General features: G+C 36.1%; 1 protein-coding gene across 1 annotated transcript in view; it reads left to right on the forward strand.

Annotated features, from left to right (window-relative positions):
* The window catches only part of LOC127650893 (CUB and sushi domain-containing protein 3-like), a 686,283-nt gene extending 667,039 nt beyond the window's left edge, over window positions 1-19,244 (forward strand). The window contains exons 63-70 of the mRNA XM_052136534.1: window positions 833-944; window positions 4,009-4,188; window positions 12,134-12,199; window positions 13,506-13,664; window positions 15,165-15,277; window positions 15,801-15,888; window positions 16,079-16,214; window positions 16,532-19,244. Of these exons, the coding sequence (XP_051992494.1) occupies window positions 833-944; window positions 4,009-4,188; window positions 12,134-12,199; window positions 13,506-13,664; window positions 15,165-15,277; window positions 15,801-15,888; window positions 16,079-16,214; window positions 16,532-16,691 (1,014 nt within the window). The 3' untranslated portion in view covers window positions 16,692-19,244. The remainder of the gene's footprint in view (window positions 1-832; window positions 945-4,008; window positions 4,189-12,133; window positions 12,200-13,505; window positions 13,665-15,164; window positions 15,278-15,800; window positions 15,889-16,078; window positions 16,215-16,531) is intronic.
* Window positions 19,245-22,101: the final 2,857 nt, after the last annotated feature.

Genomic DNA, 22,101 nt, shown 5'->3' on the forward strand with positions numbered 1-22,101 from the left:
CTTTTGCCACCACCTGCTGGCTAACATATGTCATTTCTAAAATAAAGCCAGTAACTCCTACCAGACAGATACACACACAGTGAAGCATCGGAGTAGAATAGAATCACACATTATACACACAGTTTTTTGCATATATACAGTGAAATTTATTAGTTTTCACATATCCCAGCTAAGCTGGGGTCAGAGTGCAGGGTCAACCATGATACAGCGCCCCTGGAGCAGATAGGGTTAAGGGCTTTGCCCAAGGGCCCAACAGTGTTATCTTGGTGGTGCTGGGACTTGAACCCCCAACCTTTCAGTCAGTAACCCAGAGCCTTAACCGCTGAGACACCACTGGCCTGTGCTGATGGTGTCACACTATCAGAGCTCATGCAACATCTCTCGTCCAATCCGATATGAGGACCGGAACTAACTGTGGTATATTATAGAATAAGTACCGCTTTACATCAGCAGTGGCCCAGAAAGTGCCTGTACTGGTGATTACATTAACTGTAGTTAAAGTAGGTATGTAGCGCTTTCTACAATATCCCCCAACATTAACAGAGTTCCACTCCAGCATTTTAGAATAAGAAAAAGCCTGGGATTAAGCTTGTGCACTGTGATAAATAAGGAACAAAATAAATCTTAAAGATGTGAAATCAGTGACAAAAAAAAAAGTGACATCAAAAGTTGCAATCTTTGAAGCATCTTTCCTAAGGAGTGAAAAGTGTATAATTCAAAACTGCATGTTTATGAGGTTAATATTGTGTTTAATATGCTCCAAGAAGAGCATTTTGAGAACATGTTTGTGTTGTGTCAGTGAAGTATGTTTATTTTGCTTGTCTTGGTACAGGTTGGAAGCATGGTGGCTTTCCAATGCCAGCCTGGTCACCTGCTGCAGGGCTCCACGACACGCCTCTGCCAGACTGACCTTACCTGGAGCGGGACTCAGCCAGAGTGCATCCGTAAGTATTCTATTCAAAATAACATGCAGTAACTGCACTCATGGACATCTGGAACACCCATTTAGATTTGTCTGTGAAGTTCCTCAGTTACAAACATGTCCGGTTGAACTATATACAGTACATAAACTAGATTACAGTCCAGAAAACATCAGTAGTGCTTAGTCCATTTATTTTTCCTATAAGCATTATAAAACTCAGAATCATTTACATTATATTCAGTATTAATGAATATATTAATGCAGTATTAACTACATTAAGCCAGATGTCAGGGCCACTACAGTATGTTGGGTGTAAGGTATGCATGGAATTCAATGTTACCATATACACAAATGAAAGTAACAGGGGCAAACTAAAAGAGCCTACAGACACCTATTGCTTAAGAAAATATATAATAATAAACCACATTGCTCCTGCATTAAATTATTTGATGTTATATCAATATATGACAATAATACCCATATTAATTTGCTTGCATAAAGGACTCCTTGCTCTGCAGCATCGGAATATAAAATGTTTTAAATCTTATCGCTACCTGAAAGACAACCTCAGTTAATAAAGGATTTGAGGGTTCATTAATGATTTAGTTGGATCCATAATTAATAAAAGTCACTTAGAGATGGATTTTGAAAGAGGGGAGATTAATGTTCTACTTTTTCACAATGGGCACCTGAGTTCCTTTTGAATTCTTTCTGAATAATGTGAGCAATATATCTTATAGAGTTGTGACATGTATCTCAGCACACTTCACTGCTTAACTTCATCAACTGACGAATCACTGACCTCTAAGTGATAAAGGTCCATCTGCACTGTTAGTGAAGGGTTAAGACAGATTAACCCTTAGATCAATTTATTTTAATTACTTTGCACACAAAAAAATCTGTTTGTACTTCAGTCAATACTTCCACAGACAGTTAGTGTGCTCTTTTTATCTCAGTGCATCTGATCTCTACCTGACAATAAAAATATACACTGCCAGTCTTTATATGAGTCACTGTGAAGTTGTTTTGATTTGATGACTATAATTTGCCAAGGAGTACCAGGTTAGTGACATCAAATCTTTGAACGATATTCAGTGTTTTGTTTAAGGCACTTGGAAGTGAACTAGATTTCCATGAGTGGGACTGTAATGTATATTCCTAACAAATATGGTAAATGTTCACAAGACAGATTGCAATTCAGTTCAAGCATTTCAAAAGCTAATTACATTTTGCATCATGCCACTGCCCCAATGTACTGTCGTTGTTTTGCAAAAATTAGGAAATTAAACAATGAGACGGCCCCCCCATTTAATTGTAAGTCTGTAATAAAACAGCTTTTGTGTGTTTGCACTTAATCACGTAATTTTTTCCCCCTAGAATAATCGAGATCATTCCATAATTACACACTGTAATTTTGTTTACACAGAGAAGTTGGCTACTCACAGAGTCGAGCACTAAATCATCTCATTCCCCTTTTCCATTTTACACGGAATTATATAATGGCTGTCCTCTCCTTCAGCATTCCACTAGATGCATTTACAAACAAATAATGTATTTTTACAGCCTCATGACCTGCCCTGTGTATTTATACTTCGAATTAACTGTATCATTAACATTTCATTAATGTTTCAGAAAGAGTGACTAGGTGGATAAGTCTGTAGAATAATTTATATAGTGTTATTAATGCTATGCAATATCACATTTATTAAACAATAAGGCTGTCAATTGGTTAAAAAAATTAGATGCATGATTAGATGCCGATTGATGATGATACTGATTGATCAATCTTATTAATCGCGAAAAATCACATATATCAATATTCACTGAGAGAAGCGGCCAAATAAAGATAATTCAAAGACATTACGGCGAGAAAAGCATTCAATAGAAATGACAAAAAGTGGCTTTAGAAGTTTATAAGCATATTTTTACTTTTATTATATATTTTTTCTTATTTTAGAAATGGTAAAAATAGAAATGTGCACACTAAACTGTAATTTAGTGTGCAAACAGCAACTTTAATGCAGTATATATTTTTTGTCTCCACGGAGCAGAAGTTTTTTTGTGTGCAACAAGTCCCTTTACCTTGTTTTATTTCTATACCGTTTGAACATAAGCCTATCACTGGCCTACACTCCCCGATCTGTATAAAGAAAACAAAGGGGTCGTTTACAAAGTGCGTTCTTGTGTAGCATCTGCACTAATATTTAGTTGCTGGTCTATGTATACATGTGTCAAATCAACATCTTTACCAATTGCGATGTGTCTCACTGTTTTTCAGCATCTCGTTCCATGAGGGCTGTGTTTTTAAGATGCAGTGTCAAGTTATAAATAGTTACACATCTTCAGACCACTGCATCCTGTACCATTCTGTTCTGTCTGTGAACAGCCCCTTATTCCGTGCTCACTGCTCTACCTGAATTTACGTACAGGTCAGGGGGCATGATTAAATGCAAAATCACAATATGTTTTATAACCAATTGTAACTAATTAAAAAGTTAAATTGACAGTCTTATGAAACAATTCTTTATAGTATTCATAGTTACGTAGTGTAACAATTTTTCTCAAAGGCCTGATTACTTTTTTTTCTTCTGTATCCATCCTGTTGATATAGTGTTCATGGATAGCAACCTTTATCAAAGTCTTTGAAAATGAATGAGTCCAGTGCACTGAGCCAAAGCCTCAATCCCGTCTACTTTTGATCAAAGTCATAGTGATGGTGGAGCTGTGGGAATGACTGAGTGAGCATTGGCTTGCGTTTGATCTACTGGTGTGACAGGTAAAGGTGCGCTCCCTTTAAGTGCAGTCTGCCTGCATGCATCAACGTCCGCCACACTCAAGGCTCTCTCAACTCTCTGCCAGCTTCTGTAGGCACAGGAATATGATGGTGTCAGTTACCAAGAGGGACCGCAAAGATTCTTTCCAACTAGACAGGCTACATTGTCTTTAAAGTTCAAACTTCATTTTGATTTTGCCCACTGAAGTTTGATTACATGGGGACAGAGACCGTTTGCTGGAACAGTAGTGGATGGATAGCTCTTACATGTCTTTTGTTTCTCTTATTCCTTTTTCTGTCCTTTCCTTTGTAGCCCACAATTGTAAACAGCCAGAGAGCCCACCTCATGTAGATGTTGTGGGGATGGATCTACCCTCCTACGGTTACACACTCCTCTACACATGCCAAGCTGGTTTCTTTTTGTCTGGGGGCTCTGAACACCGTGTCTGCAGGTCCGATGGAACCTGGACTGGGAAAATGCCTGTTTGTCGAGGTATCAAACTCTTCATGTCACCTGCCAGCACATTCAAAGGAAAAGTCTGCCAAAAATGAAAATTATGTCATTACTTACTCACATTAATGTTGCTCCAAACCTGTATGACTTTCTAAATAAATCTTAATGAACGTTGAATGAATTTATGTAAAAAGTGATTCTGGTCTGTCAAGCTCGAAAAAGGACAAAAAAACATGAAATCACAGTAGAATTAATTGATACAACTCAGGCAACATATTCCAAGTCTTCTGAAGCAATACAATAACTTCAAATCATCATATCAAATAAAATCATATTAATAAAATGCTTCAATCAAATGTGGCAGCTATGTTGATAACATCAAATCTCATTGGTTCTTTTGACTTGATGTCATGGTGTGTTACGAGACATGATATGAACCAATTAGGGTGAGTAATTAATGAGGATTGGGTCATGATACGATAATATTTTTTTATTTATTTATAGAAAATAATTAAATTATATATATAATATTGCAATTCTTTTTAGTGGATTTTGATGTTTTACCTTTTTCTCATTTATGAGGAAATACTATATATTTCCAACTTGTTTATCATTACACAAAAGCACCCTTGCCATCTAATTGTATGAAGGATCTGCTATTGATCTTATTGACTTATTGTTATTGACTTCATAGCTCATTCTGAGTTTGCATTTTGGTCAAATAGACCTAATGTTCATTGACCTAATGATACTGTACATTTCACAAGTAAAAAAATACCATTAGAATATCGATTTTTCTGACCATTTATTTCTTCCTGTTCTCTATTATCAAACATTTTGCAAAAATGAACACCAAACAATATTTTGCCTTTACAATTATTTCATCTTTGCAATTCTTACCAATGTAAATGTGTGCTCTGGTGGGGTGCCGGAGCACTAGCATGTGGCCAGCATGCTGTAGTGCCATGATTTTATCTTCCCCGTCTTCAACCCGCAGCTCTGAGCGCTGCCACAGCAGCCAGCATACGCTGTACACTTCAGGCTTTCCAGTAATTACTGCACATAAACAGATGTGACTGTCTATTAAAAAAAAATCCAGAGTGCTCCACGGAGCGCTTCCACCATGCTGAGATAGGAGCCTTGCTTTTGACATAATTTGGGAGGGGGATTTTGTTTATTATATGTTGCTTTGTGTATTGACCATGTAATTTCATGTCATTCATTTCATGGCATTCAGTGTAGCCAGATCTCACAAAAAAACATGAATCTTTTTCTTGTGAAATCACAACAAGCACACAGTTAATCAGCAGTTAAGTATCATTTTAATTACAGATCTGCTTCTCAGTCAAAACCCTACGGCATCAAATCTGTATTAATGAATCATATCTAACAATAATTCAGTGAAGACTTGGAAACAACTTAGAAATGTACTTTTTACATCTAATAATGTTTTCATTGTATCTGTATGAGCCGTGCATGTACAGTATACTGTATGTAGTAATTATAAATAGTTGTTTAAATGGTCTTCATTCACATAATGTGCCATCCACAATGGGCAATTTGGCAAAGAAATGTGTGATGCAGAAGTTTCCTTCAGGATCAAAGCACATGTTTCATTTTTTTCAGGTAACGTGAAATGGTGTAGTTCCAATAATTTACTAGAATAAACCCTTTGGCCTTTAGTTTCATGAAAAAATTATCGGAACAAAATGAACCAGTTATAACCGGTTACATTATTTAAACATAACGATTTCATACCTGAACAATTGAAAAACAATTTGTTCCTGTTTTCAGTTCCCCTTCTGTCACTCACTCGACGTTGTGTCGAATGTTGTGACACAAGGGGTTTGAGAGCCTTGTGTACCTCTGAACTTGAGAAAAGGCCAATGAGAAATTGGCAGACAGAATTTGCATGTCCCGCCCCCGGACATACAGGTATAAAGTGAAGTGGGCGTGCAGAGGTACGTGAGGCTCTCAAGAAAGACCCCTTGTGTCACTACATTCGACACAACGTCTTTTTTATTTTTCGTTCCTTGAACCGTTTTTAGTCCCTGTTCTGGAGTTGGCCGAAAGAGAGCTACAGGCTAACCCGCCTGCTTCTAACGCTGATGTGGAACGCGTGTGGGAGAAACTAGAGGATATAGAAAATCGAAGTAGGCGTAATAATGTTCGTATTGGAATCCCAGAGGGAAAGGAAGGTCAGGATATGGTGAAGTTTTTGGTCGGGCTTATTCCTAAATTGATCAGCACTGCGGACTGTCAGCTCAAGCTAGAGCGTGCCCACAGAGTTTACGGTCAGCTTCCCGTGGCAGGTGACTAACCCCGATCTATCCTGGCAAGATTCTTACGGTCGGCTGACAGAGACTTTCTTCTATGAGCGGTGAGGAATAAAGGCAATTTGTGCTGGAGGACCACAACATCATGGTTTTTCAAGACTTTGCTAGATCGACAGATACAAAGATTGTAAAATGTGAGTAACAGAAAGTAAGCTTCGTACTGTTCTATTCGGCTAAGCAAAGAATTGAAGGCAAGTTTGGGTGTTGTTGGACTTTTACATGCCCACGACAAGCTATGACCTTCATTAAATCAATGGAGTGAGTGGGTAAATTTGCCTGCACTCGAGCAACCATTTTACTGATGCAGCCTGAGAGGGTTTGTTGTTCTGTTGTCGGCCCACTGGCTCCTGCCTGACTCTCTTTTTTCCTTTAAATTTTTTCCTCCCTTTATTAACTTGCTGTGGAGCTCATTTGCTCACATTGTGGGTTCGAAGTTATTATTTACTGGGTCCTATTTTATTTTTGTATTTTAATTTTATTGAACATATTTTTGTACAATTTAATGGCACGATTTATGTAAAGAAAAGGGGGGCAAAACAAACAAATATGTGTATATATGTAAAAATCACTAGACTTGATGAATCTGGTAGCAGTTGTGTCGTGGAAAGTTTTGTGAGTGCACTGTAAAAAAAATCCTGTTGTTTTATTTAAATAAATTGTGAATAATTATGTAAAAATATAAACAATTTTACAAAACAGCCTGTAAAATTTACAGTTTCAACGTGTTGTTTTTACGTTATATTTTACGGTGCAGTACTGTCATTTATAATATTAAATGATAGACTTGATATATTACCCTTCTAAAACTGCACTTTATAATGTATCTTTAATCACCATAGTAATTACAGAAGAACACATGATGACATGAAGTTCATCAATAGTGGCCCTTCCAGAATCAATGACCAATAAACATGTAGAGACTCAGTGTCACTCACACAAACACTAAACGCCATCAGAGTAACAAATGTGAAATAAAAATGATGCAGTAAGCATTAACTAAACTACATCAAATATAACACTGAATACCCCAAAGGACATAACTGATATTTAAAATAAGAAGAAACATAACTATTCCCATAAAATATAATGAAAATTAATGGGTCATGCAGGAAATTCCGGGATGCCTAATTATGTTTTTTTACCGTCATTTTAACAATAACTTACTGAAAAAAGAACATGTACTCTCTTGTTAAACATATTATCAATTTGAACTGTTAATTATACAGAAAAACATACTTTTTACATCTAAAAATATATCATTTGTACAACTGCATGTATTGTCTTTTTAAATATATTACAAAAATGTTAACATATATTTTACGGTAATTACTCATTGAACAATTTACTTTTTTTTTACTCTAGTATTTACAGTCTTTTATCGTTAAAATTACAGACATTTTTTTACAGAGTGTGCATGGACCTTTGGATTTCCAAGTGTTATACGCGAGGTTGAAGCACATTTTTTTCCTGCTCTGTGGGTTATTAAGGATGTTGTGGTTACATCAGTGTTGGATAGTGGTCTGTATCATTTAGCCTTGGTTATACAATTTATCTTTACATTTAAAAATTATTTAGGAACAATCATTATTGTTTTGGCTGAAATACAGTTGCAAAATCTGATTTTGGCTAATATGTGTGCACTCAACATTGATCTTTCATTATATGGTTTTGGGTGGAGACTTCGATCTTTGATCATAGTGATGCAAAGGTGTGTAGGCCCTTTAGACCAATGTTGATACTACAGTGGATGTGAAAAACCTTGGTCTTACAGACATTTGGAGACTTCTGAACCAATCTAGGAGATGTTCATAAGATTTACTCTAGAATTGATTTTTTACATAAATATATCTAAGTCACTTATTCCATTTGCCACTGACTGCTCAATTGGGAATTTTAGTTTCAGATCATGCTTTGGTGTTTGGTGTTTAGAGATGTTGCCACAAATGGAGAAAAGGTAATCATATAGATGGTGCTTTAATACATTCTTTCTACAGGTCCCAGCATTTCAACAAATGTTAAAGATAGAAATGAATGCTTATGTAGAAACCAGTGTCATCTGTGGGCATGGCATGGGAGGCGCTTAAGGAAGTTCTTAGAGGGTGGACCATACAATGCTCATTCGTTAAAAAGATAAAAGCACAGGAATTCATAGAATTGGAAAAGAGTATTAAAAGTGCTGAAACAAGGCTGAAGCGCTGAATGTCATCAAATGGTCTTAGAGAGTTGACTGAAAATATAGATACAACACTATTTTGTCTTGATTTTTGGTTATTCAGAGCAAGACGGACATATTTTGAGTCGGGTGACAAGGCAAGGAGACTTCTTGACAGAAACATAAAACGGAGAGAGTTTTTTTCCACCATTTCTTCAGTGAAGTCTTCTTGAAGCAATATATTTACTTGTCCCACAGTTATTAATAAAGCCTTTAAAGAATTCTATTTCGATCTTTATAGTTCCATATCTACAACATCTGATAAGGATATTAGCAACTTCGTAGAGCCGTTAGAACTTCCTATATTGACAAATGATCAAAAAGACTTTCTTGACTCAGATATTACTTTGGAGAAGCTAAAGTAATATAAAGCTAGATATCTAAGTCTTATTTGGAATGGTAAATGACCTCGGTTGCATTTCAGTAACTGACAAAGGAGGCTTAGGCCTCCCAAAAATATTGTTTTATTACTATGATTTTATTCTCAGACACCTGGCCCATTGGTCTCTTCCACCTGAGACCCCCTCCCTGGTACAACATTGAACAAGCGGTCCTTGTCCCAATCTCACTATTGCAAAGTCTTTCTATTAAATTGCGTAGAGAACAAAAATACATCCTGTTATTTCACATTTACATTCAGTATGGACAAAGGTTTCTCGCATGTTCAATTCTGATACTTACCTAAATGTTTCCTATGTTTGCAGTGTATGGCAATAATAAATTATGTATTAACAAGTCCCCCTTTTGCTGGAAAGAATGGATTAAGAGGGGTGTTGCTACACTTGGTGACCACCGATTTGAAAATATAGCAATTGGTGCTCCCTCATTTCAAGAATGGTTCTTCCGAATTGGGCAGGGTGGCGGCATTTTAAAAGATGTCAGTTAAACAGCTTGGCAAAATAGACAAATATGGTAAGAAATGGGACGTGTTTTTGGCCTTTCTGGAGGGCTCTTAGTGAGAACCATGTGTCGAGTAAGAGAATTGTGGTGGTAATTGTAAATTCTGTTGTTTATGGAATTATTTATTTTCTCTTTGTTTGTTGATTTTTATATTTTTTATGTTCTGAAATATTTTCTTTTCTTTGTTTGCTTATATGTGTGCATGTCATTTAGGTTTTGACCACAGGGATACTTGTTGAGGGACAGGGTGGGGTTGGGGAGGTGGATATAATAGGAGTTGATTCTGTGTGTATATGTTCTGTTTAATCCATATTTCAATTAAGAATCAATAAAAATGTTCATAGCAAAACAAAATAAAAAATGTTAAGAGATAGTTAAATTAAACATTTGTCATTCACTTACAGTACATTTATGTTGTTCAAAGAGAGAAAGTTGAGCAGGTTTGAACAACATGAGGTGGAGTAAATGATGACAGAATTTGTATTTTTTGGTGAACTACCCCTTCAAATAATAATGTCTGTCTACTGTAACATTTTAAAAGTTCTTTCTTTTTCATTTATAGATGCTTTTGGACCTGATTTAGTCACAATATTACAAAGAAATTTTGTTCCTATCTGTACGAAAGCATCAGCAACGACGAAAGAGGAGTAGACTATTTTATTCATATGAAATTTTGCACCTGCATTCCAATCTACATCTTAATGTAATTGTTCCTCATGATCATGCAGTGTGCTTTGTGACAAGACTGCAAATAGTTGATCGGCTTGTGTCCCATTCAGCTGATGAAAACATGCTGCGTGATCATGAGGAAGAATTACATTAAGATATATATTGGAATGCAGGTGCGAAAAACTCCTCTCTTGCTGTTGTTTGTGTGCTAGTAATTACCCCTCTGTATGATTTTGAAAAATGTATGACATAATTTCGTGATCAGTAATCAAATAAGAAAATTTGTGACTCAATTTTGTACAAAATGACAGGTTTTCTTTCATGAAAGCACTTTCACAAGATGCTCTATGAAAATTTACATGCACGATTTTTCACATGCGGTTTTGCACATATTTTTCACTCAAACTGTTATGCTGATAATATAATTTGTAATGAAAATAAACTATTAAAAGAGAAAAATGCTAAATAGAAACATTTTCCAAACATTTTCGGCACAACCATTGACCAGGAAAATCAAAATTGGCAATCCATGTCAAAAAGGTTGCCGACCCCTGTTTTAGAGCTTTGGAATTGGGAGTCTAACTCGTAAATAAATAACAGAAGGCAACCCAGCATACAGATGCCTGAGAGCGACTATTAAAGGAAACCTATTATGCCCCTTTTGCAAGATGTAATATAAGTCGCAGGTGTCCCCAGAATGTGTCTGTGAACATTCAGCTCAAAATACCTCACGGATCATTTATTGTACCATGCTGTGTATGCCTCTTTTTGGGTGGAATCAAAAACACGCTGTTTTTGTCTGTGTCTCTTTAAATGCAAATGAGCTGCTGCTCCCTGCCACAGACATAGCTCTGGTCTCCATGCATACAATCAGAGACTATAACTTTAGCTGTATTAGCCATGTAATCAGCTAACAAGCACATTTGGAAAGGCGATTTGCAAACATTCACAAAATATAAAGTGCGATACTTCAGGATATAAAGCTGGAACAGTAACAGTTGGTACTGGTCCATACTTGAGAATAAAATATTGTGAAAATATTTATATTGACACTCATTCACAAAAGCAGTCTGGTGTAAAATTATTTGCTCAAACATACACAAATATTTTTATGTTTTGGGGCACATTTCAGGGTCTCTGATGCCGGAAGTAGACACTTATGTTAACTTTTACAGCCAACAACAGAACACTTATGATGCTTACAAAGCTGAGACATTATTCTTCTCACGTGGAAAAGATTGGCGGACTGTGTGTAAATTACTCAGGGGAGGATCTATGATAATAGGGTGGAGTCTGTCACCAGTCGTGGGCGAGGCCTGCTCTAACGTGACATCTAATGAAAACCATTAATTTTGACACACTGTTTTTGATTAATAGAAATATAAGAAAGTAGAGTGGGTGGATTTTTAACATTGTAGGGTGGTTGTGTACACACACTGCCAACTCACTTTTATGTACAAACACCATGTAAAAGTGAATTTTGCATAAGAGGTCCCCTTTAAAGCATAGACAGGGGGCAGATTTAAAACAACTGTAGTATTTCACTGATGTTCTTATGCATTTAAAAAAATATCTTTGTGGTTTCAAGTTTATTACAAATTAATTTTTTCCATAACAGCTCTTTATTTTGTTTGCTGTGTGTTTACAGTCTGATGTCACTATTAAAACCTGTTCTTAAGATATTTATAGTATTGGAAGATGGGTTGTGCATTGACTAATATTAGTACGTACACATAAAATATTATTATTCACATTATAAAGCATATTCTGAATAAAAGAACAACTAATCTATCACTACTATTGCCTAGGGATGTAATTGTATGCATTTTTAAAATGAATGCTGATTTTTGCTTCATCTGTTTTCCAGCAGGCACTAAACTATCCGAGAAACCTATTAAACCAGTACCAGGGACACCGAGTCCGAAGCTAAATGGTTGGTCCACTTTTATTTTAAAATTGGGCTTATTTTTTATATTTCATTTGAAAGAATACTGATGACTGTATTAGGTGCACCCCATATAGGATGAGTTATTTTAACTGCAGAGTCACCTTTTTTAGCCACACAGGAGCATAGAACCTCATATACTTGCTATTAGTGATGTATTATAGCAGAAGGCCCCATGAGGAAGGGAATAATTAAGGAGAAAACGGGTTCCAGTTAGCTTGACAGTAAAATAGACTGGCAGCCACAATATACTCGACTGGAACCACAAGATAATCAGACTTTCTCTGGGCGTACAGTGCAAAGATTTAAGCACTTAATAATGAGGCTCCTTCAGGCAGGAGTACCTAGAGCAAATCTCACTCCTTTAACCAAGCCACATTGTAGAGACTGTGACAGAACAGAGACAACTGGACATCCAACATGTCCAGAAACTAATGGATCTCTGAGTCAGTAAGGCCCCATTTACATCTGGTATTAACATCCAACTCCAGTGATCTGATCATAAGTGAAGAGCATGAAATACAGGTGCAAACCTGGTCCAAAACATTTCATGATCCAATCATTAAAACCACATTTAAAGGTCAGAAACACACACATCACATTTCTAGCGTAAACGCTAATTGGTCCTGATGCATCCCGGACAATAGCAAAGGACTGCCTTGTCACCTGTCAATCAATCATTCTGCCAGAGCAAATGTTTAAACCTTGACTTTATTTGCGGCTTTTGAAGAAAAAAACCATCTGTTTGGAAATATTTGGAAAAGCCTCTGCTGACCTCTTGTGATCGTATCACTGACAGTTTGCTGTCTTTGTAAAAAACTAAGTGTGTTATCTGCAAACTCTGTGGGTTCATTTATTTTCATATAAGACTTAATTATATTGAAGCACTAGCTGAATGATATCTTGTTGCATTGAGTCTGTATCAAGGCTTTATTTGACCTGATCAGCTGTATTATTTCTGTTTTATATCTTTGTTAATGCTACATACTAAATCATACAGTTCTCAATCCTTCTGAAATCACATAATTAAATATGATTACTTATTTTTATGAATAGACATTCCTTGTTTCGGTTAATCAAATTTGAAAACAAGTACCTTTGTGGTTCTCTTTAATATAGCAGTGATGAATTGTCTAACAGAGGTTTCATTTGCAAGTCATTATGTTAGAAATATAAAGCAAAATTTCAGAAAATCTGTTAGATGTCTGTATGCATGTGCATGCCTAATCTTTATTGTCATATTGTATTCCATTCCCTGGTTGGGTAATTCGTTTTTTCAATTGTTTTTTCACAGTTCCTGATGATGTATTTGCCCCAAACTACATCTGGAAGGGCTCATACAACTACAAAGGAAGAAAGCAACCAATGACTTTGAGTATCACAAGCTTTAATACAACCACGGGTAGAGTTAACGTCACATTAACAAGCAGCAACATGGAACTACTGCTTTCAGGTTGGTTTACTGTTAAACTCAACAGACTTACAGTGTAACTGACTGAACATATTCTAATACAGACATTCAAGCATTGCAAAACAGAGGACTTTGTGTTCCCAGCATCACAAAATCTGATTTAGTCCATCAGGATAAAATTAAACTAGACTGATTGTTGTTAACATCGAGTTAGATCACTAGACTGGCCTTTTCTTCCTTCCACCATCCACTGCCACTGATGAGACAGTCTTTATGTAAAGCTGACATATACTTTACATCATCTAATTAATCTTAGACTCTAAATTGGCCTCGCAATTGGCCAGCCATCAGACATTATCACCATGAAAGGTGAATAAACCTCCAGTCACTCAAGTGAAAATTGACTTCTCTCCAAGATGTCGGAATGGTAATATCATTATAATGATGACAGCAACAGCAGAGCATCAGTGATTTGTCATCAACAGAGGTGGTTGGAACAATCAAAACTGCAATAAAATCATTATCGAACTCAGTATTTTTGTCTTGTTTTCCAGTGAAAGTACCTAGACATCCTTAAAACAGCATATACTGTTCATGAAATGCAAAATGACTAAAGATAAGGTGAATATCTCTAGACATTTAATTTAATGTCTGACAAAGAATGTAGAATGCTAGGGTAATTTCTAGTTTAGAGTGTGAGCAGTTTAAAACAGAAGTGTCATAGACGTAACACCAAATGGATATTAGTTAAAGTTTAGTTCACCCAAAAATAAATAATTCTCTCATCATTTACTCACCCTCATGCCATCCAAGATGTGAATGACTTTCTTTCATCTTTTGTACACAAATGCAGATTTTTTGAAGAATATTTCAGCTATGTAGGTCCATATAATGCAAGTGAATGGGTGCCAAAGTTTTGAGGCTACAAAATCTACATAAGGGCAACATAAAAGTACGATATGATAGGTGTGGTGAGAAACAGATCAATATGTAAATATTTTTCCTACACTTTCTCTTTCTTCTGTTTTTGGAGATTCACATTCTTCGTGCATATTGGGCAGGGAGGAGAATTTATGATCAAAAATGACTTAAATATTGATCTTTTTCACACCCACACCTATCATATTGTGTCTGAACACAGATTTAACCACTGGAGTCATATGGATTACTTTTATGCTTCCTTTATGTGGATTTTGGAGCTTCCAAATTTTGGCACCCATTCACTTGCATTGTATGAACCTACAGAGCTGAGATAATCTACTAAAAATATTCATTTGTGATACCAGGAGGGTGAGTAAATCATGAGATAATTTTCATTTTTGGGAGAACTATCTCTTTAAAGCTAGGCTTGTCAACTATTTTTATTTTGTGGCTAGGCTAAAGGGAAATAAGAGAATGTGTGTCGGTGCGGGCCTGCAATTTTTGGTTGACAGTAAAGAACAGACAGAGACAGTGGCTGAGATGGGAAGAGAGCACTGAGAGGATGAAACACATCGATGTGCCATGTGTCAACAGCTGTCTGCTCTCTGTTCTCTGCCATAGGTGTCTATAAGAGCCAGGAAGCCCGTCTGATGCTGCTGGTGTACGATGTGAAAGCATCCTCTCCAACCACACACAGCCAGATCAAAGAAGAGCAGTGGAACCTGGATGGATTTGTATGTGATCAAAACAAAATCAATAAATGTGTTCCATATTAGTGTTATGATTGTTTTAAGCTTGAAGTTATTTTATATGAAAGGGTAGATCATTATGTAACAAAATGAATGCAAACTGTTGATGTTGCAATAAGATAAGATATCACAGTATATTGTGCTCTGAGTGGGTATTGGCATACCAGAGATAATTGTAAAACATGATAAATCTGTATTTTACCCCTTAATTTTTGCTGTCACTGTGAACAACATTAGTGACTGTTAGTGGACAACAGAGCGCAACTTTTTAATGGCTTCACATAATAGGTAATGTTGGGGATGTATCTTATTAAGCCTGTTGGTTTGGTTCAAGGCTTAGAACTCTTTATTAAAAAAATATTTCTAATGCCAATAGAGAAAATTATGAGACAAATACTTCTGAAACCAAGGTCGCTGAAAAGTGGGCTACCGCTGTTGGGCTCTATGATAGCTTTTTGCAAGCCAGTTAAAGTGTTTTATTGGTAACTCTTTTTCATTGTCCACTCAGGTGTCTGCAGAGCCAGATGGGTCCACTTATGTCTTTCAAGGCTTTATACAGGGTAAAGACTACGACCAGTTCGGCCTGCAAAGGCTAGGTATGGTCTCCATCCTATGTTGATGTTTTTTTGTACGTTACATTGATTTATTTTTACTGTTTTCATCATAAATTGTTCCATCACTCTGTCTTCCTCACTGACATATTTTAATCAAAAGTACAGTATACATGATGAGATGCTTGGATATGCAATGTGAAAATAACTGAATGTGTCTCTCCATTTCTTTTAGGTTTGAATATGTCGGAAAGTAATAATTCATCAAATCCACCACATGGTACAAACAGTAGCTCTGTGGCCATAGCAATCCTTGTGCCTTTTTTCGCCCTGATATTTGCAGGCTTCGGATTTTATCTCTACAAGCAGCGGTAAGTCAAGCTGTCTATCCATGTTTGCCAAAATTTGGTGAGTTGTCATGCTAGATAACTTAGTAATTAGTCAGTGACAAAATCATCATCATTTGTTGAGGGTGGAATTAAATAGCATGTGACAGGTCATTTCTTTAGAGACAGAATTAGCTCTTTTCCAGGTTATTGAATATGATCGAAATGAGATGCTCAAATTCTTACCTGCAAGTGATTCTGAAGTTCCCATCGTACCCACTTGCTGTTCAGTACCTTTTCACTTAAACTCTCAAAGCTGTTCCAGATTCTGTTCTAATGTCATGTCTTGTTTGCCCTAACAGGACTACTCCAAAAACCCAGTACACAGGCTGTTCAGTTCACGAGAACAACAACGGGCAGGCTGCCTTTGAAAACCCAATGTACAACACCAATGCGAAGTCCGTAGAAGGCAAAGCTGTCCGATTTGACCCCAATCTGAACACAGTCTGCACAATGGTATAATTAGGTGTCTGCCTGATGCAAGAACCTGGATTTTTGTTTATGGGTAAAGCGTTTTTGCTTTGTTTTGTTTTTTAAATCAAGGTGGATACAATCGCATTCTAGTCATGGACGGATTTATCTGACTCGCAGAGGATGACTAGCACAGGCACTGTTGCCCTTTCTCTGATACATAAAGCACACTCTTCAGGAACCATGTGATCATGTGCGTCCGAGGGGACATATTGAATTCTAAACGCATTGTCATGGGGGATTTTTTTGAAGACTCACTCTTAAAAACGTCTTCATGTCGGAGAGCATGAAGAGATTCTTCTGCTACCTTAATCACACTCCGTGAGTGCTTCTTCACAGTTGACTGGGTATTTTTTTAGGGTAGAGGGATCTGTACATCTACTTGCATATATATGAGGAACATTCACCACATATATTTTTGTGCTATATATTACCACATGGGAGAGGCCAAGAGAGAAAGATTCTATCAAGAGTTTATACGGAATTTAAGAGTTGCTCTTCACATTGACCAACGCAAATTATTTATCTGATAATTTTTTACGATATATGATGTTTTATTTTGCAGTTCTTTCATAGCCATTTCTTTTAAGGGACAATTCACACAAAAACTGAAAATTCTGTCATTATTTACTCACCCTAATATTGTTCCACACCTAGGAAGAGCTTCAGTCACCATTCAATTTAATTGAATAGAAAAAGAGACGCAATGAAAGTGAATGGTGATTGAGTTTTGTGTTCCACAGAAGAAAGAAAGTCTTGTGTTTTGAACAACATAATGATGAGCAAATAATGACAGAATTTAAATTTTTGGGTGAACTATCTCTTTAAGATCATCTCTGTGATTGGACATTGAGGCATTCTATGATGTGTGATGTGTTTGGTTAAACTGAGAGAGAAACTGTGTGTTTAAAGTGATTCATAATGGAATAGTGGTTTGTTGTTTCCTCCTGAGAAATGTTTTAAATAATTGCTATAGTTCTTTGATATGAAGTATGTATGTCTCTCTCCTGATAATCACCCATCTTCAGTACGGGCTATAGGACACATGTCAGCATTTTAACCTGAAGCCTGCAGATTATTTTTTTACTGAAGGTATTTATTTTTATTTTTATTTTTTTTAACTCCTGTTTCTATGAGTAAGTGTCATTAACTGTAGTTGCATCTGTGTTTGGCAGACAAATTTGATTTGGTCACTACAACAACTTTCCATTCTTATTAGTACTATTATTATACATAATTTGTACTAAATGAAATGCACTTGACGTACAGTATACTTTTATACAAACCTCAGATTACATAACATCAGACAAATGCATGTTTCTTAACTAAAGTATATTGATGTATGGTAGCAACAATATGATTTGATCTATTTTGTTAACAGATGGGCCATGAAGCACTTTTCCAATTATGTCTGACCTTTTTGTGATACACAATATACATTAAATACATCCCATAATATTGAGTACCAAACATGAGTGATAATGCATTCAACCTTAGATATTAAGTTAGGGCCTGAACAGTGTGTTTGGTTAAACCAAAATCACTCACAAAAGAATGCTACATTGTAGATATATCACATTGACAATAAAATGAAAAAAGGTGTGTAATGCAGTGCATCTTTGCAACATTTCACACCTCAGTAATTGAAATTTCAATCACTTTATGACATAATAATTAGCAAGGTCAGACAATGTTGGTCATTTGCTTCCAGACCTCCAAGCTGTGAGATTCATTTCAGTGCCTTCTAAAGTACTCACCACAATATTTTCCTAAGCAGGTCAAATGAAAGGATATTGAAAATGATAACAGTATATGTCAGAAGAATGAGTGCAGAGCTGTTGTGCATCGGCATGTGTGGAAGCTGTAGACTTCAGGTGACTATGCTGGCATCACTGTCTAGGAGTTCCAAAATCAAACAAATCAACCTGTGATATTTTCTGCAGTCAACATCAGCCATAAGGATTTGCAGTCTTGCACACCATTGATGTTATTGTATCTTGTTTTTTTTTTATTTATTTTTTATGCTAAAGGTATTATTATTTAGTTTGTCTACCACATGGCAGATTTTTACACAGTGCCTACCAAAAACCATGTGACCCAGGTCTGCTGCTTCCTTAATTTCTCTACTCCTTCCTTACCTCTGCCATAGGTTTTTTATTATTATTTCTTCCTGAAAAAAACAAAATGTCAAGTTCAAAATCTCCTCATTTTTCCTAATGCCACAGTCCAGGAAATTCCTTCACCAAAATAAGTTCCTTCACCAGTCTAAATTGCCAACAACCGCTTTTGCTATAAGTGACTGCAATAAAAGAAAACACACATTTATGATATAAGATGAACACTTGTTGATCGAGCATATTAGTATTTGCAGTACAGCTGGGTACCCCTCCCATGTTAATGCATTCAAAAGAGATATAAAAAACAAAGTAAAAAAAATTACAAATCACAAAAAAAAGGTTTTGTAAAGAAATATATTTTTATCAAGAAATTCTTTGTAAAATGTATCAAACTATTATGTACATTTTCAATGCAATGTAAGATTAAAAAGGCTAATTCCTTTTGTAATGAGAGCTCCTGTTCTTTCTTTGTGTTCTTTTAGTTTTGTTGCTAATGGTGTCCTCAAGATGATTAGGGGTTCATGGAGTATTTACCTCTGGTTCCTGATTAATTATGAAAGTTGTATGATTCAAAGATGTGTCAAGCACCAACAGATCGTGTATATCATCTTCTAAAACACGTGCCTAGTTGTTTTATGAACAGAGGAAAATCCTTAATGCTTAAGTCATTCTTTAACTGTACTTCTCAAAAATGTTAATATTATTCAAGTAATCCACCGGATCAAGCTTAAGAGCTCAGTGTGAGCAGCGTTCTGCGCACAACATGACTGATTAAAATTTCGCAATTAAACATTCGTTTTTACCCCCTGCCCAAATGTCACATTTGTTGGCTACAGTCACATTTGTGTTGCTATGAAACCACCTGATTGACACCTTCTATCACAATTTGATGCATTGATTTGAGGAGAAAGAAGCCCCAGAAATCTCTGTCGGGTGGATTAATCTAATTTCCACTTTGACACTGTCTTAATTGCAGTAGCAGTCTGCAAAGTAATAAACTGTCTCCATAGTTCCGCCCATGACAGCTGGGATTGATACATCCTTCAAGTGACAGTGTTCGTGTATTTCTTGGTGAGTGTTGCGTTGAGATCAGCCTCATACATTTCAGGCTATACACAGAAGCAGAGCTCAAAGGGAGAAGATACTTCAAGCCATCTTTTAGAAAACTTAGTTAGAGTTCTGTTATATCTGGAGAAAGCATATTTGCTTCATGGGAGGCACTCAATTTCAGAAGCTCTGATCACTTAGAAATGTATATTCAATTTGCTGTCAAATCCAGGGTGTCAAGGTTCAGCTTGTTAGCATAAGCAGTTAGCCCCTGCTGACTGATGCCCTTACTGCACTATTCTGCATGCAGTTTGTGTCTTCATTGACTGGCATTCAAAAATAGCCATGTATTCTGACTAAACTTTTTATTATTATTTTTTGCAAGCTACAAATATATTGTATTGTTATAAATTATAACTACAGATTTTCATTGTATTATAGTATTCATTATATCAATGAATGAGTATTTTTTTTTTTTTAAGCCTGAAATTGATTGATTTTTTTCCTGTCTGCTGCCTATGATGTCACAGCTCATGCCTTAGCCAGTTGCTAGCCCCTTGCTAGTGAAGGGCTGTGCATGTTCTTGTGGTGCAATCAGCCAGTCAGGTTATAGTCATTTTCTTGCAGCTACAGAGTGGTTAGTCACATGGCATTTATGACTCAGGGTTGGGTTCCAGCAAAAATCCACAGCCTAACCTGGAAGGCTGATATAATCACTGTTAATACTAGCCTTGATCTGTGAGATTCTTGATCAATATAAATAATAATACTTACATTCTCTATAATTTTAACGGAGCCTACATTCAAATCCTGAGCCACATTTCCAGTGTGAATAAAAGGAGCCTTTCACTGTCAAAGAAATATGTCAGATATTCAACAAGGACACAGTTAAAGCACAAAAGAATGTATGTCCATATTTCTATTTTTCTAATTTGTTGCATACATTCCATTTACACTAACAATTTGTTATGGTGCTTGAAGGAATGGACTATATAGGATACAGAACAGGGCAATAACCGGAGAATCCAATAACTCAATCCAGCCCATTAGTGCATCCTTTCAAAGAGTAGGCCACCAGCATACCCCCCAAACATCTCCCTCACCCCCAACCCATAAAATGAGTGGGATTGCTAACAATTGACTCACTCCAGACCTCCTTGCTTAAATCTTTGAGGTTCTGTTAGAAAGAAGAAAGATATTCTAAAGTTAAATTGCATTATTTAACCAAATAGGGCTTAATAGCATAGGGGAAAAGTATCTTAAATGTACCTTTTGTGTCTGTCTGATAAACTGAGATTACATCACGGCTCTCAAAGTTACTCCTTTGTATGTGCTAATTCAGAAAATTGTTACTAAATTGTCTCCAATTCCTGTGTGCAAATTCACTCCTTTGTTAGTGTCACAGTCTTATCTGTGCCTTTTTGATGTGCATTTGCAGTTCTCTGTGAGCTTTAAACAAATAGAATGACAGTCTTATGAATATCGCACATTGTGGAAAAAACACATGAATAAAGTTAAGATTATAGAATATTGATTTTCCTCCCAGATGTCTGAAAAGAGCTGAATGAGAAAAGATGAAATAAACTGATAAAGTGCTCTGTTCTTATGAAATTCTTGATGAATTTAAGGTCAATTCTAGTTAGTAAAAACACGCATCAACGTCGGCATACTGTTGCTCCCAAAATTGCTTAGGAGCAACAGTGTGCCTTTGATGCATGTTATATTGATAGACTACAGATGTTTTTGGACGTGCTCCTGGATTCAATCAATTGTTTGGAGTTGTGTGATTAATACGATTTTCAATTCAAAATACTATTCTAAATGTTTTCCCAAATTAAGGAGGTTTTGCTGTAGCAAATCCATTTTTTAAGGGGAAAAAGGATTTGCTAATACTTAAGGGTACTTAAGGCACACTAAATATATATATACATTTCATTTCATTAGATAAAATGTATCAAACCAAGTAGGATTTATTTTAAAGAAAGATTGCACAAGCACTCTTCTCACTCAAAACATTTCATTAAAAAGTGTGTAGGTTTTATATTATAAAACAATATATGTTCAAACTGATGTTCAACTGGTCAAAATACATTTTGGACGATTTCTTGTTGTCAAACGTTGGTGGAACTTGTCCATATTTAACGTGATGAACTACTTGTTGTTATTCTGCTAGGACAATTGTGTGACCTAAAGAAGAATTGACTTCATCTACTAAAAATCATCTTGAGACCAACTAG

The sequence above is a fragment of the Xyrauchen texanus genome, chromosome 10 (assembly GCF_025860055.1).
Source record: "Xyrauchen texanus isolate HMW12.3.18 chromosome 10, RBS_HiC_50CHRs, whole genome shotgun sequence".
Lineage (NCBI taxonomy): Eukaryota > Metazoa > Chordata > Actinopteri > Cypriniformes > Catostomidae > Xyrauchen > Xyrauchen texanus.